The sequence below is a fragment of the Vicia villosa genome, linkage group LG4 (genome assembly GCF_029867415.1).
Source record: "Vicia villosa cultivar HV-30 ecotype Madison, WI linkage group LG4, Vvil1.0, whole genome shotgun sequence".
NCBI lineage: Eukaryota > Viridiplantae > Streptophyta > Magnoliopsida > Fabales > Fabaceae > Vicia > Vicia villosa.
This window is the reverse complement of record NC_081183.1, coordinates 28,308,183-28,326,114: the sequence shown is the minus strand read 5'-3', so window position 1 is coordinate 28,326,114 and position 17,932 is coordinate 28,308,183. Positions and strand designations below refer to the sequence as shown.

The 17,932-nt window shown below is 36.6% G+C and overlaps 1 protein-coding gene across 1 annotated transcript; it reads right to left on the bottom strand.

The window, feature by feature from the left end:
* Nucleotides 1-14,175: 14,175 nt before the first annotated feature.
* Nucleotides 14,176-15,613, bottom strand: LOC131596953 (F-box/FBD/LRR-repeat protein At1g16930-like). Its single transcript, XM_058869678.1, has 3 exons — nt 14,705-15,613; nt 14,312-14,580; nt 14,176-14,200 (listed from the first exon to the last, which is right to left on the bottom strand). The coding sequence occupies exons 1-3, from the start codon at nt 15,611-15,613 to the stop codon at nt 14,176-14,178; spliced, it is 1,203 nt and encodes a 400-aa protein (XP_058725661.1).
* Between the last annotated feature and the right edge of the window lie 2,319 nt (nt 15,614-17,932).

Genomic DNA, 17,932 nt, shown 5'->3' with positions numbered 1-17,932 from the left:
GTTCAGACTCTCTGAAGATGAACTTGTCCGTCACTTCATTAATATTGAAACCCTCTTTGCTAACCAAGAACTGAACTTCTACTTTGAAGAAGTCCTGGAGGGTGCCATCTACCCCAACATGGTGGCAGAGTTCTGGATGAATGCGTCTTTACGCATAGATCCTGAAGGTAGAGCCACTATTGATTCATCAATTCGACATGCTCACCTTAGCATCACTCCCACTACTATTGCCAATCTAATAAGATGCAATAACTCTGGAGCAACTTTTGATGATAATGTTTTCAGCATGACTACTCATCTCATGTTGAGAACTCTTATGGACAGTGATCGCTTTAGTGCCAAAACCATCAGGATCTGGCACCAGATGCTCGTAGGAAACTTCCAACCTCGGGTGATCGATGAGAACAACATCATGGTTGAAGACTTGGAGTTTATCCTCTGTGGTCTTCGAGGGAGGAAGATTAATATTCCTTTGATGATCTTCAAAGGACTTGTTAAAGCTGTCTCTATCGGTGTTGACCGTCGAGAGAGTGTAACTTGTCTTCCATACGGGAGACTCCTCAGTTACATTTTTCTTAAGAAAGGTGTAGTGAGGAGGATGCGTGATTCTGGGGCCAGGGATATGTTCGAGGCTGAACCTTCTCCTGTGCTGTCTTTGGAAGGTTTAGACCAAAGGATTAACTAGCAAGTTTTTACCTTAGGTTTTTATGCCTTCTTTTCTTTTCTTCTGTAATTTCAGATCCTGTTCTTCGGATCTTTTTGTAATGAATGTAATTCTATGCTTTAAATGAAAAATATTTGGGTGTCTTCTTTGACTTTTTCCTTCCATTTAACAATTCATTCTGATTGTAAGGCCATTTTGATCACTGTGGCGTATATTTTTTGACACATGCCTGACCATTTTGGCTTTTCGTAGTACCCTGAGTATCTACGTTTTTGCAATCTTTACTTCGTACATGCTAGGTTTATATCTCTTCAAATATTTCCCGTTTACTCTTAAGATCCTGCGATCTTCTGCTAACTCTTCAATTTCGTAAGCATTGTTCGAGAATACTTTTAAGATTCGAAAGGGTCCTTCCCAATGTGGGGACCATTTACCAAGTGCCTGATTCTTTCGATCTACAGGTAAAATAACTTTCCAAACTAAATCATTATTAACAAAAGTCTTACCTTTCACGTTTTTATTATATGCTCTGGACACTCTTTCTTTTTGTCTTTTTATCATTTCCAGTGCTCGAAGTCTGTCTTCGTCCAAATCTACTAACTCATTCATCATTAACTCCCAGTATACGTTGGGAGGAATGTCTGCTTGTCTTTGTATTCTTACCGATTGCAAACATATCTCAATTGGGAGTATTGCATCATGTCCAAACGTCAATTGAAAAGGAGTTGTATTTGTAGCTTCTTTTGGAGATGTTCGACAAGCCCAGAGTGCTTGATCTAAAGTCTTATGCCAATTCTTGGGCTTCTTTCCCACATGTTTCTTAATAAGGCCAATTATTACTTTGTTTGCTGCTTCAACCTGTCCATTTGCTTGAGCATAATAAGGTGTAGAAGTAAATAACTTGAAACCTATTTCTCTGGCAAAGTCTTGCATTTTTCGTCCAGTAAAGACTGATCCCTGATCGGTTGTTATACTTTCTGGGATTCCAAACCTATATATAATATGTTTCTGAATAAACTCAATCACAGCCTCTTGATCCACATTTGCCAGTGGTATTGCTTCGACCCATTTTGTGAAATAGTCTATTCCTACCAAAATGTATCTTTGACCTTTGGATGACTTGGGGTGAATTTCTCCAATCAAATCTAGTGCCCATCCCCTGAAAGGCCATGGTTTTACTATCGTACTTAGTTCGTTTGCTGGGGCGTGTTGGATACCCGCATGTTCTTGGCATTCTTGGCACCCTTTTGCAAACTCTATGCAATCTTTTAACATCGAAGGCCAATACATCCCATATCGAAACAAAAGCCATTTCATTTTGTGCCCTGCTTGATGTGCACCACATGCCCCACTATGTACGTTCGACAGAGCCAAGTATGCTTCTGCTTCTCCCAAGCATTTCTACAATACCCCTTCAGGAGTTTTCTTGAACAATTCATTTCCCATCAGAAAATATGACAAGGCTCTATACTTGATTTTCCTGTCTGTATCCGTCGAAAGATTTTTCAGATAGTTAATAATTGGACTCCTCCAATCTGTGTCTGCCAACGAATCTATATTTAGTACTTCGAATTGTTCTTTGTTGGCATAACCCAATTGTGAGTTCTCTAGATCACTTGGCGAAAGTTTAGTAAACATTGCTCTTCCTCTTACTTCAATCAATTCTTCCAACTTTTCTTTTGATACTTTATATCCTGAAGCTAATTGTGCCAAGTCGTTTGCTTCCTGGTTATTCACCCTTGATACGTGTTTTAATTCCACATATTCGAATTTCTTGAGTAGCCTATTTGCGATGATAAAATACATGATCAAATTCTCTTTGATACACTTGTACTCCTTTGTCAATTGTTTGATGACCAATTCGGAGTCTCCTTTAATTTCGACTCTGGTTGCCCCCAATTCTAACAAAGCCTCAAGTCCAGCAATTAATGCTTCGTATTCAGCTTCATTATTGGAGCATAATGGACCTTCGATTTTATACTTGAGCTTTGTTGGAATTCCATCAGGAGAAATTATCAACATTCCAACGCCAGTACCCTCTCTATGTGTTGAACCATCGAAATATAACTTCCAAGGTTTCAAGTCCACATAATGCTGATGATTCTCAACCACCGCATGATCGACAATGAAGTCTGACACAATTTGACCTTTCATTGCCTTGAGAGGCTGAAATATTAGTGAATATTCAGTAAGGGCCAAAGCCCACTTGCCAATTCGACTATGTAGTATTGGCTTAGATAACATGTGTTTTATAACATCACAATGAGATGAAACGTAAACATCAACTGGCTTTATATAATACTTAAGTTTGATACAAGAGAAATACAAACAAAGGCAGAGCTTTTCTATATCAGTATATCTAGTCTCTGCATCATTGAGTACTCTACTTAAGTAATAAATGGCTCTTTCGATGCCATTCTCATCTTCTTGGGCCAGCATGCTGCCTATTGTTTTATCTGACGCTGAAATATATAGGCGCATGTGCTTCTTCCCATTGGGGGAGACAGAATTGGTGGACACGTCAAGTATTGCTTTATCTGATCGAAAGCTTCTTGATGTTCTGCACGCCATTCGAACCTTCCTTGCTTAAGCCGTAGTAGAGGCGAGAAAGCTTGCGTGCGTCCACTTAAGTTAGAGATAAATCTCCTCAAGAAATTTATCTTACCCAATAATGATTGTAATTCTTTCTTTGTGGATGGAGACTTGGTTTCCATAATGGCTTTTGTCTTGTTTTGGTTGATTTCTATCCCTTTTTTGTGGACTACGAAACCCAAGAAATCACCTGCCTGCACAAAGAAAGCACATTTGAGGGGGTTCATTTTCAAGCCATATTTCCTCATTCTTTCGAATGATTGGCTCAGATGATTGAGATGACTCATACCCGAGGTAGATTTTACCACAATGTCATCTATATACACTTGCATGAATGTTTCTATAAAGTCATGAAATATAGAATTCATTGCTCTTTGATAAGTTGCCCCAGCGTTTTTCAAACCAAAAGGCATCACAACCCATTCGTAAGTGCCTATCGCTCCTGGGCAACGAAATGCTGTTTTGGATACATCATCTTCTGCTATAAAAATTTGATTGTATCCCGAATATCCATCCAACATGCTTAAATACTCAAAACCTGCGGCTGAGTCTACTAGCATTTCTGCTACAGGCATGGGATACTCGTCTTTAGGAGTAGCTGCATTAAGGTCACGAAAGTCTATGCATACTCTTAATGAGCCATTCTTTTTAATTACTGGTACTATATTAGCAATCCACTCAACATACCTTGTAGTTTGGATAAATTTACAACGTAAGAGTCTTTCGACCTCTGTTTTAATCTTCGAGTGAATCTCTGGCGCGAATCTTCTGGGAGTTTGCTTTATGGGCTTCTTCCCTTATTTTATTGGTAATTTCAATTCGACTAAGTCTCTTCCAAGACCAGGCATCTCATCATAATCCCAAGCAAAACAATCTCTGTTTTCTTTCAACATTTTGATGACCGTTGCTTTCAACTCTGGTTCTAGTTTCGCGCTGATATATGTTATCCTTTTTTGATCATTGTCTCCAAGATTTACTTCTTCAAGTGGATCTTGGGCCAACATCTTTATGTTCGACGCCATTGGGTCTTTTTCGAATCTCAAAGGTTCTTCGTCGTATATTGCATCCAACCTTTGACTTGGTTCTTCTCTTATGATCTCTTCAATTGGAGCCGTGTCTTCAGGGAGTTCGAAACTCGTACGTATCTCCAATTCTGTTATTCCTTCTTTGGTTAGAACTGTATCTATCTTTGTACTTGATAGTTCGGCTTCGAGAGCCGCCTTCCTTTTGTTCTCGGCCACATAGGCCGAAATCTTTTCGAAGAACGAAGACTCAGACATGATTAATGTCATCGTCCCAGCCTATTGGCCGTACTGTTGGATAATTCTCCAATGGTGCTGTATCTGGTGGACCATCCAAGATCTCTCTATCCCATTGAAATCCATTTGGGTGTAAAGTTAAATAGTACAATGCATTTTTATTTGGGGTATACATCTCTTCAGCAGCATGACAAGGGCCTATGTTTGCCAGGTTCCTATCGAAGTTGGTTTTATTCACCTAGTTGACTTCAGCCATGTAGTAACTCTGATCACCTTCGATATTCTCCACTATACCATCTTCTCTCCAAATTGTCACCCTCTGATGCATTGTTGAGGGCACAGCTGCTACCCCATGAATCCATTCCCTACCAAGCAAAAGGTTGTAGTTTGCTTTTGCTGGTATAACCATGAACATGGTTGGCCTGGTAACTGAGCCTACTGTCAAGTTGACTAGAACAACTCCTAGTGTTTGTCCTATTTTGCCTTCATAGTTAGATAAAACCATGTTATGTGGCCTTATATCTGTATCGAACATACCAATTCTTTTCAGCATGTATTGAGGCATTAGGTTCACTGCTGCTCCTCCATCAACTAGGACTTTATTAATGCCAACATTCTCAATCTTAGCCCTGATATAGAGTGGCTTCAAATGATTTCGCATACCCTCATCCGGCCTTTCGAAGAAAGCATTCTGTTCTTCTACTGCACCATTATTCAGCACATAGTAACACACAGGTCTGTGTTTTGTCATTTCTTCGATATCAGCCTCTTCACAGTCTTCTACTTCAGTTTCCTGATTAAATTCGTGAGGGAGTACGGATACCACATTGCAATTCAGATTTATGGATGACACTCCATCAGAATCAAAATCATTTGTCATTCTGTCCTCTTCTTTCCAAGAATTTGAACGCATCTTCTCTTCTTCATCCAAGAATTTTTCAGCTTCAAATAATCTGCGTTCCACCGGACATTTGTTTGACTTTGCCCCCTGGTATGAGACTTGGTTGCTACTAGATTCTCCAGCTTCTCTTGGCCTGTATTCCTTCTGAGACTTTTTTATCCTCTGATGCCTTCTCCACTGGGACCGAGACATAGGATTTTTTCCTTTATAATTCTCCAATCGATACGCCTCTCGATTTGGTCTTTGAAATTGTTTCCTATATGCCATTGCGGTTCTCCCACCTTGGTCCCAACTTCGCCATTTGTTGGTTCTTGCATCAGCTTGCACCCACCTATCCCTGGGTGCATCTGCAGGGACTTTGAAAGTCACCCTTCGAGCTCTAGGGTGTGGGCTATCAGGCCTCTTTGTTGGAGTCCATATGTCGAAACCATACAGGTTAGGACGCAACCCCTGAGTTTCTTTACTCATATGGCAGTACACACGTTCGAATGATCGTGCGAGCCTTTCATCATAGACTGCCCCACATCTGGGGCACAGAGCAACTTCAGTGTTTCCTTTGTGGCATCTGACCAAAAATCCTACCAAGCTTTCCTCCATCCTTGGGTACAGTTGTAGTAGGGGATTTGGCTCTCTTCCTGGGTGTTCCCATCTTTCGCGTCGAGCCCTTTCGAAGTTGGCTTCGACTCTTCGATTCAGCATGATCGAACACCTTGGACACATCCATTGCTTACCACCATTTCTCTCGTGGCAATTCCAGAGATATTCTTTGAGGCTTTCGGTTTTTGGCGGAACTTCGATGCCCCCATTTTGCCTCGTCAGCCATGTCTCTAATTCGCCAAACTCAGACACTGGGCGTCTGGCGCTGACCATGTTAACTGCTGCTGGAGGAACTTCAGAGATTTGGATTTTCTGGAGTTTCATCCTGAGGTCTTCAGTGGCCTCGCTGTTTTCTTCCTTCGAGGCTTCAGTTATCTCTGTCTTGGAAGATTCTTCAACATTAGTATTGAAGATTATGTCATCATTTAGGCTTTCAGTAGCCTGCTTTCCATTGAACATTGTTTTGGTTTCCACAACTTCGACTTCAGACGCCTCCACCATGTTGATATCTTCTACCTCACAGAGGCTAGCGTCAGCAATGTTCAGAGGATTGGTATTTACCCTCATATGACTCTTGGTCTTGTCAGCAAACTTCAACCTTCCATCATTGAGAGCATTTTGAATTAGATCCCTGAAAAGAAAACATTGAGAAGTTTTATGGCCTAAAAAACCATGATATTTACAAAAACCTCTTTTCTTCCGTTGTTCCAACGGAGGAATTTTGGAATTTGGAGGTAGTATCATTTGGCCATCTTTTACCAGTAAATCAAATATTTCATCACACTTGGTAATGTCAAATGTATAAGTTTTCTTAGGGAACCTATCATTCTTATCGTTTTCTACTGGATTTTTTCCATTTGCAGGATTTAGCAATTTGCAAGCATAAGGTGGCGCTTCTTTCAACTCAGCCAAGTCTATTTCGACTTCTTCAGGGCTATATGAGTCATTGAAAGACTCATCATCAGCATCTTCGGCTTCGACGTATGCCACTCTTTCCTTCTTATAACTTTTATTCGCCCTAACTTTTTCTGCCTTCAGGCGTTCGACCTGTCGAACCCTGTCTGCTAATTGGGCCATGTCCCTAAGGTATTGGGTATCTAGTTTCTTTCTTATTGAATAATCCAGACCACCCGCAGCCATTTCGACAAGTTCATGCTCCGGGACTGTTGTAAAACACCTTGATTTCAACAGACGGAACCTATTCAAGTAGTCATCAATTGTTTCTGTGAATTTTCTCTTAACACTGGCCAATTCTTTCAAACTTATCTTAGTTTGACCCATGTAGAATTGCTCATGGAACAGCCTTTCTAAGTATGCCCACGCATCTATCGAATTTGGTGGCAAAGTAGTAAACCAAATGAAGGCATTTTTTGTCAGCGAACTAGGGAAATATTTGATCCTTAAATCCTCGTTTCCCGCTAAGTCTCCTGCTTCTGTCAAATATCTAGCAATATGTTCCACGATTGACTCATTAGTTTCGCCTGAAAATTTTGTAAATTTGGGTACCTTAGTTCCCCTAGGCAATTCTGTCTGCATGATATAATCTGATATAGGGGATGTATAATTTGGACGTCTAAGTCCAGTACTAAGGCCATTATTGGCCATAACCCTTTCTATCATGGCAGTTAAATTATTTTCTGTGGCCAGATTTTCTCTTCTAACTCTTTGGACAATCTCATCTGGATGTTCGTCCCTACCCACAATCCTTAATCTGGGTCGCTCTTCCTCCATTTCCTGTCGAAAGGGGACGGTTCTTTGATTTGAATCCTCTAAGTTAATTACCGGAGTTCTTTCGAACGACTCCGTTCTTCGTGAGGGGCCTATATCCCTAGTAGCTGTCCTAGATGGCGGGACTATATCTTGTACACGCTCCAAAATGGGCCTCTCTTCTTGATTCGAGGGCTGTTTGTCTTTCCTTTTGGGTGGTGTTACTCCCATGAATTCTGCCATTCGATTCATTTGAGATGATATCTTTTGAAAAATTTCCACGTTTTCTCTATTTGTAGTAGTAACATTTGCCATTAGTGGGCTCAAAACTGAAGTTAATTCTCTGGCCAAAACCCCTACCATGTCATGGTTGCTTGCATCCATTTCTTGTCGAAATGATGCTTGGTTATTTGTGGTGAAGTGGGGTATTTGGGTAGAAAAACTAGTGTTGCGTGCACTTCGACCCACTGAACTAACATTCGGTGAAAATGTCGCATTATTAGTTGAGGCATTTATAGGTCTTGCCCCTCGTACGTCTGTTCCATACGGGTATGGCATTCCATATGTACTATTTGGTCTCCATTCGAAAGCAGAATTTGTGCCTTGACCAAACAAATTGTTTGCAGCATTTGTCAAGGGAAACAGTACATCCTCTGCACTTGTGGATGAGGGTGCGGTTGTCGACACTGAAACTGGAACAGTCCCTGAGGGCCCTGTAGTATTTTCAGGCATAGCCTGGGAATTATCTGCAGGTCTCGATCCATTTGGACCCGTTGTATTCCGTGTTCCTTGAGTGGAAGTCGAATTTGCCGCTCCTGATCCTGAACCTTGTGGGGGATCCTGATCACCCCCTGCACTGGCCGTAACGACCATTTTCCTGTTGTACCTTCGTTTGGGAATCGGTTGTGCACTGTTCTTTAATTTATCGTTCCTAAGGTTCATACAAGATCTTGATATTGTCTAGACAAAAACAAAGCAATTGATTAAAACAATCCGCTTGACACTGTCCCACTGGGCGTGCCAATTTGTTTACGGTGATTTCCGGTAAACAACCGCTAGTCTTCCAAACTATAATAAATATGATTTGGTTACTCGCAGGATCGACTAGATTGATCCTAGGACACATAGTCAAAAAGATTGTTATCAATGTTCATTCGAATCATATTCATGATTCGTCCTCTTCAATAAGCGTTGTTCGATTAAAGAACAAATAATCTTGATAATTACTTTGTTTATGTTTTAACAGTCTTTAAGTTTCATATGTTATGTTACTTATCTTTTCGTTGAAGTCACAATTACATATAACAAAGTAATTATCAAGATTATTTGTTCTTTAATCGAACAACGCTTATTGAAGAGGACGAATCATGAATATGATTCGAATGAACGTTGATAACAATCTTTTTGACTATGTGTCCTAGGATCAATCTAGTCGATCCTGCGAGTAACCAAATCATATTTATTATAGTTTGGAAGACTAGCGGTTGTTTACCGGAAATCACCGTAAACAAATATAAGTATGTTTTATGTTGTCATTGCCCATTTTATGCCTATTTTGTATGCTTTTGGTATTGTTTACACAAAACAGAATGCAATGTAACAAAATGCAAAATTTAAGTCTGTTTCTGCATAATTCGGAAATGAACTTCCGAAATATACATGTCTGGAGCCTATTTTCGGAAGTTCATTTCCGAGAAGTCCCCTGAGGCAGGATAAGGTTTGTTGGGCCATCAATGCTCCAATAAGTCTATAAATACCACACACTCTTCTTCAACCTCTTCACACCACAAAACACAAATGACACAAACCTACCCCCACCTAGCATTCGTCTACTTTGAAACCGGCTACCCGATGCCGTTTCAATTTCGCTTCTCGCGCGACACGCCGTTTGCGGAATTGATACCGTCGCTCAACATGCTTTTACGCTATCCCGAGAATCGAAAGGTTGTCAAGCTCGAGTACCGCTCGCCATCTCTTAACGACGAGGGAGGCATTAAGTTCACACGTTTTGAGATCAAGAACGACGAAGATTTAGCGGTTATGTGGACAACGTTCGACCGATTTTCTTCGAAAGGCCCGATCGAGTTGGACGCCAAACTTCAAAGATCGGCGGATGACGTTATCAAAATGTTGACTCATCCCCACCTACCCGTGTTCAACAATATGTAACTTTAATTTTCAGTAATATTATCGTTGTAATCTTCACCCGATTAAATAAAGCGAATCGTTGTTGTTTTTCATTTTTCTTCTGTCCAGACATAAATTCGGAGGTTCATTTCCGAATTCCATCATGGGGGTGCGTTCGGAGATGAACTTCCGAAACACCACATTTTCTGAAAATGTAACTTTATTTCGGAGATGCATCTCCGAAACCAATATTTTATATTAAAAAAAACACGTTTTCGGAAGTTCATTTCCGAAAACACCTTTTTTTCAAAAAAAAGTACCGTTTCGGAAATGAACTTCCGAAACAAGGGGTAATATTGTAAATTTACCAGGGGTGAGCAAGAAGGTTAGGAGGTGGGTGAAGAAATTCTCATTTTTAATTAAATATAACTCATATTGATGACATGTTCAACATGAATCTTTAATAAAATTAGTTTATTTGAATATTTCACTGCTGAACAGACACTGACAAATCATCAATATGAATGTCATTTCATTTAAAATCGTCTTCGAAAGAAAATACTAATAATCATAACAGTAATAGAAGAAATGGTCAAAATCAAGAAGAACCAACAAAGGAAATACTCGAGAAGAGAATATGGATTATTGTGAATACCAATGCAAGCCTGGTTGAAGAAGGATCTTGGCAAAATTACAAAATAGCCCTTTCTTAACAATATATTACGACAACCTTCATGTCACTACAACAACTAACGCTTTCTATGACGAAGAATTCACCACGTACAATAAAAAATTGTGGGTACATGTGACCGAAGCTCCTTGTTTTATTTAAAACATAATAATAATTAATTTATTACGTCGGATTTAAATAAAAACCGGCATAAATATATTCTCAGGGTTTAAGGTTCGATCTCCAGCTCCTACTATTTACTATTTTATATGAAACCAAAAGAGCACCTTTATTTTTTTTTTTTAGATTTTAGGACAGATATGTTACCTCAATTTTCTGTAAAACCAAGATAAAAATTCCCTAATTTTGTATTCTTTTTGCAACCAAAAGGGCGCTTTTATTTTATTTATAGATTTTACATGGGCTATGTTACATCGATTTTTTATAAATATTCTTTATACTTTTTATTTCCTAAGTGTCTATCTAATTTAATTTTCGAGCCCAAACGAAAGAACCTACTTCTCCAGCCAACAAAATAAAACTTCTTCTCCAAGGAGTCATGGCGATTGAAAAAACTCTCTCAGACTCTCACCATTAATTTAAAACTCTATCATCATTAATCTAAAAACTCTTCTCTATGGTATGTAATTGTTATTTTTGTTGTTGTTGTTCTCCATTGTTGATCAAGTATGAAGCTTCCACGTCGACCTTATGTTGGCTCTGAGATAGAAAATTTCCAAAATTACGAACAAATTCCAAAATAATAATGTCACAAGTCAAAAGAGATGCTCAAACAAAATACCCTTTTCTTACAGTAATATGTAGTACATTACAAGAGAAAAGTTGGCAAAATTTAAATCTTATGAAATAAAAATAATTCACAAATTATGTTATTTGTTAAGTTAGTACTTTACAATATTTAAAATTTAATAACATTTGAAAAATATTATTAAATTTAGAAAAATATCATTAATTACTTTTGGTAACATTCTTATAAATATTAGAAAATGCCGGTAAAGATCGTTAAAAAAATTGCTAAGATTCAAAGTAATTTCTTGTGGGGAGGCTTGAAGGAGAAAAGAAAGATTCATTGGGTGGAGTGGAGTGAGCTTTGTCTTTCGTTCGAGAAAGGAGGGCTTGGTTTGAAAAGAATAAAGGATTTCAATTTAGCTCTTCTCAATAAATAGAGGTAGAGGATTCTTCAAGGTTCAAAGTCTATTTGGTTCAATCTTCTCTATGCTCGATATGGGGATATTTGTATGCAGGTGGTCAACGAAGAAGTTTTTCTTAAGGCTTCCTTTTCTTCTTCTTCTTGGTGGAAGGATATCGTTTCTCTTGGGAGGAATCCGCATAAGGACACGTTTGTTAATAATTGCATAATCAATATAGGAAATGAATTTACAACATCTCTTTGGTATTCTTTGTGGATTGGTGAAGCTCCTTTGAAGGATTCTTTTCTTCTCTTTTTTCTATATAACGGCTACAAGGGGTTTCTTTGGCACCGATAGGGGGATAGATGCTGGACGGGTGGCGTTGTGGTGACCTCGAGTTACCACAAGTTGTGGGCGGTTAGGTGGTCACTACTACGTTGCTGCTTCGACAACTCCTAGAAGCTACTGCTTGTACCGCGGGTGCAAGTGATGTAGTGTCTTAGGAGATCAAAAGTTCTGGTTCTTTCTCGGTTACTTCATGCTATCATTTTTTTGAAGGTTTTCAAATTCCATACGATCATCCTAATGAGTTTGGAAAATGGAAGTCCCATTTAAGATTAAAGCTTTTGGATGGAGAATTATTATCAATAGGCTTCCGACTAAGGATCTTTTGAGGATTAGAGGTATTATTTTTCCGAATGATTCTCTTAATTGTGTTTTTTGCGGGTCGGGTCTCGAATCGATAGATCATATTTTTTAAATGTTTTATTGTTAAGTTAATTTGGAGGGAAATAGCGGAGTGAATTGGTTTGGCGTATGTAACTAGCAAAGACCCTAAAGGGTGTTTCATGTTTTGGTATAATTTTAGTAAATTCGTGAATATTTTTTTCAATAGGTAATGGAATTAATCACGAAGCAACAATTACAACAAAACAACACTACCTCTTTATACAACTGAGAGGTAAAATGTTCCAGACATGAAAATTACAGGACGCAAAAGAAATATTAACTGCTCTAAACCACTTCCAAGAAGATAGCACTATCTCACTGACACATTCGTCAAAACTAAAAATGTTACCCCTAAATACTATGGAATTCCGCATGATCCAAATATTCCACACAACCGCCATCCAAATAATTCACACAGTTAATTTTGTTCGTGAAATTGAAGGAGGGTAAATTTAATTGCATTTGGTTGGTTACAACTTAGAATATTTGGCTTCTTAGGAATGAAATTCTTTTTCTAAAAGATCCTTGGAACGTTCTTAATACGGTTCCAATTGTAATTTTTACGAATTTAGTAGGGATCCGTTGCTAATGCTTTCGTAGTTTCAATTGGTTTGTAATTTTCCTTTTCTTTTGAGCGAGTTTAAACTCGTTTCCGGTGTATCAGGCTTTTGAGAACCCTTAGTTCCCTGTTTAATACATCTTGATTACACGGAAAAAAAAATTAAAATAAACTTATGTTTTTTTTTTGTCTTTTACCCTAGGGACAAGAATTCCACCTCTTAAAGGTAAATATGTGAAATGTTGAGGAATCGAACCTGTGTTACTACAATCAGATGCCCTGCATTCTTATCAACTGAGTTGGTTTAATGATTTCAATTTCTAACCATACTGAACTACAATATTACGCACAAAATTCATTTCTAACCGGTGGGGGTTTAAGCATTACCAATCCTACCTCGCCTCCTTGTACCAATCCCTCCCCCACCCTCACTCTCAGTCAATGGTAATAAAGGACCATCCACCTTCGTCTTCAGAAGAAAAAAGGTTTCATGTCCACTTGCAAAAATTAATTTTTTTAAATGCATATATATTTTTCTATATCATAAAATGTAAATAATTAAACTAAATATTTTCATGTTAATAATAATGATGATAACAATAACAACAACAACAACAATAATAATAATAATAATAATAATAATAATAATAATAATAATAATAATAATAATAATAATAATAATAATAATAGTAGTAGGTGGTTTTTATTTAATTTATATATTTAAAAATATTAATTTTATTTATTTTTCTATCCTAAAATTTAAAAAAAAAAGTAGTTAAATTATTAAAAATAAAGATGGTAAAATAAATTCAATAGGTTGACGGGCGGTTACCAACAACCCTCCACCCCGTAATTTAAAACTGGTTTTTCACCACACCCGCTCCGTGCCCATTTAATTAGTCAATTTTCTCAAGTTAGATTTAGGGTAGAAGAAGCCGCGTTAGGCCGAGAGTGGATTTTTGTCATGCCTAACAAGTAAAGTTTGAATACCATATCAATGTCAATAGTGGTAAAACTTAAACAGAAAAATTAGTGAAAAGCATAATGTATAAATAGTCACAATAGCTCGCAGCATCAAAGTCGCATGCATTGAAATTGATCTAATCCTCCATAAGTACCTCAGCTTCATTAAACTGATATCTTCATTCCTCTCAATATTATCAAGTCAGGGATGAAAGTAGTAGCAACATCTTCTCCTTGTGTTCTCACCCAAACCAATTTATTTCAATCTCACAATCCTTTTCCTGTAATACATAATCATCAAAATTAGTTAAATCTCAATATTGGATCATTATTTTACAAAGCCTGTTGTTATTAATGATAAATCCGTAACAAAAGTAGAATGCACATTTCACCTTTCTGAATAACCATAAACTTCCACTGAAGCTGTGTTTTGATACAAAAACCTAACTGTTCCTTTAGGTATGAATGTAGATCTTTGTTTATATGCTTCTCGTAATTTGGCAACTTCTTTCTGTGAAGTAGCAGGTACTTGTGCTAATTTGCTTCTTACCAATGCCTTGTATAATCCATATTCAAGTCGTTTCTTTTTTATGTTCAGTCTCTTCAAGTTACATAAGGAATGGAGTTTGACCTTTAATAAATCAGGAACTAAGGAGAGAACCTAAGAAATGAAGAGTAACGTGCGCGGTGAATCATAATCATTTTAAAGAAGTTCTATCGTATAATTTTTTAAAATTAGAATAAATATAGCAATCAAGCACTTTAAAAAGTCTCTATAACATTACCTGAAGAGTATTGGAAGAGACTGTCAAAATTTTGATATTAGCAAGTTTTAACAGCCAGCTAAGTAGAATTGAAGGAGCCTTTGGGCGATTCCACGTATATGCATCAATCTCTACGTGCTCAACAGAACTAAGATGGATCCCATACAAAATTTTATTGGGAATACCGATAAAAGCAAAAATACGAAGACTTGGAGTAGATAGCTCAATTGTGTTGTCATTCTCAGACTTACAATATAATTGTATTGTTAATTTGACAAGTGTGGTACTTGAGATGAGTAAGTTTTGTTCACCTAGAATACTGAAATTTGAAATCCTCAACCTAATCAACTTGGGGCATGCCGAGAAAGGCTCGGTTCCACCAAGAAAGGCGACAGCTCCTATATCCAAATTGCTCAATGATGGCAAATTGAGAGAATTTGAAAATAATATTTTCTGTTTATTATAATGACTAGGGGTAACATGAAAGTAAAGAGATGTTAAAGTGTGACACGATAATAAACTAGACGGGAAGTGTTGAATATCACATTTGAGCCAGACTCGTAAATGCTTGACATTATATGAAACAACATATTTCAAAATGCTTTCGAATAGATCAGGCTCTATGATATGTTGACCAGACATATACAATTTGAAAGCATGTAGTGCCATTCCTTGATCGTGACGAGACAAAAGTTGAGATATGAATTGGGTGAAAACTTCAAGAGTGTCAAACCATTCGGAATCTAGATAAAGAACATGAAATTTTTTCCAGAGATTCTTCCATCTTTTGGATAAAATACAAGTTTGAACCGTGTATGGAGTTGTTTTCAAAAAAGAGAGAATGTGAAGTAAAACACTGTCAGGTAAATCACTAATTCTGTCTTTGTTTTCAATATGCTTTGTTTTCTTCATCATTGTGTCACTTGCCATGGGAAAATCAAACAACTGTGAAGAATAACATTTGTAAGTGTAAAAGAAATTGTGATAATGAAATCATTATTAAAGAAAAAGAGAAAAACAAATTTACCTTGCGTCGGTGTTGATTCGTGAATTGCTGTGTAACTGTATCGTTGCTTGATGAAATTTGGATACAGTCATGTATATATATAGGTAGGGTTCGGCCGTTTTCTCGAATTCTAGTTATGGTCAAACTAGTAATGACGTATTAGAAATCTGTTTATTTATTTTTTTACAATTTTGACAAAAATATATCATTTATATATTTTTAATTTATTTTAAAAATTAAGAAAATTTTATATATCATATATTTATTATAATTTTATTTTATTTAATATGCCCGTTTGATAAGTTCTTTTGATGGGTGAGATTTCGTGTCAAATTAAATTTTAACACCTTGGTATCATTTAATTATATATATATATATATATATATATATATATATATATATATATATATATATATATATATATATATATATATATATATATATATATATATATATATATATATATATATATATATATATATATATATAAATTTATATGAAAAATATGCCATAATTTTAAAAATAAATTAAAAATATATAAATGACACGTTTTTTTGCAAGAAAAATATAAAAAAAAAAAAAAAATTGGGATTTAGCCAATCAATTGTGACTATGATATGGAGAAAACGTTTTATTTTTTGGGTGTAGAGCGGTAAAGGATATATGGAGAGGTATCGCGTTATGGGTGGGAAAAGTGGATAGTGTGGAGGAAGAGTGTCTCTCTAATTTTATGAATTGACATTCTTTCTTTTGGGAGCAAAAGGTGAAAGAAGGAAAATTAGATGTGGTGTGGCTTGCTACTAGTTGGTCTTTGTGGTTGACAAGGAATGGGGTTTGCTTTCGGGAGGATGGTTGGATAGTAGACGGTACAATTTGGAATATAAATAGTTTGGAAATGGTCTTTTTGTGGGAAAATTACCCATGTCAATTATTCTTTTTATGAGTTTAGTAGAGGTCCTATTCTATTTCTCTCATAATATTAATTGGAGTGTAATTTTCTTTCTCTTTTGTGGGGTTGTTTTTTCTTCTTTCTCCTTGTAAAAAGGTTGGAGAACCCTTAGTTCTCCATTATATATCATCTCTTGCTTTCTAAAAAAATAAAAAATTCTGATCCAGATACTGAACCGATTAATCTAATTTGTGGTTCAGAAGTACTATTTACTGGCCTTATACTTACTAGTTTTTTAGATCATCATTTAGGGCCAAATACTTTATAATTATTTTTGTGATAAGAAAAACTTTTTTAATTAAGTAAATAGGTTAAATATATGATTGTGTAGCCAAATTTTTTCAAACAACGTAACTATATCCACAAAAATCAAGTTTAAACCTAAATAGTTAGAGTGATGTCTCTCTTTGCCGCATTCCTAATTAACAAATCAACAGCTACGCAAGGTAATTTTTTTTTCTCGTTTCATATAACAATGAACTCATTATCACAATTTATTTTACACTTACAGATTTCATTCTTTACAGTTGTTTGAGTTTTCCATGACAACTAAAAACAAAGACAGACTCAGTGATTTACCCGATAGGGTTTTACTTCACATACTATCCTTTTTACAAACAACTACATTGTTCAAACTTGTATTATATCTAAAAGGTGGAAGAATCTCTCGAAACAATTTTCCGTTCTTACATTAAATTCTTACGGGCTCAAGACTCTAGAATTTTTCACCAAATTTGTATCCCAGCTTTTAGCTCTTCGCGAGGATGGAGTAACACTGCATACTCTTAATTTGTCTTTTTCTCATGAACATATCATAGAGCCTGACCTATTCGAAAGGATTTTGGAATAAGTTGCTCCATATAATATCAAGTGCTTACGAGTCAGTCTCAGATGTTATATTCCACACTTCCCAACTAGTTTATTATCATGTCACACTTTAACATCTCTTTCCTTTTGTGTTTACCCGAGGTTTATTGGTAAAGAAAAACTATTATTTCCAAATTCTCTCGATTTGCCATATTTGACCAAATTGGATATAGCATTTGTCACCTTTTGTGGTGGAACCGAGCCTTTTTCGTCATGTCCCAAGTTGATTATGTTGAGGATTACATGTTTTGATATTTTAGGAGAACGAAACCTATGCATATCAAGTACCACACTTGTCAAATTAACAATAAAAATACATTGCAAACTAAAGAACGGTAACAGAATTGAGCTATCTACTCCAAGTCTTTGTACTTTTGCTTTTACCGGTCCTCCTTTTCAAATTTTATATGTGAGCCACCTTAGTTCT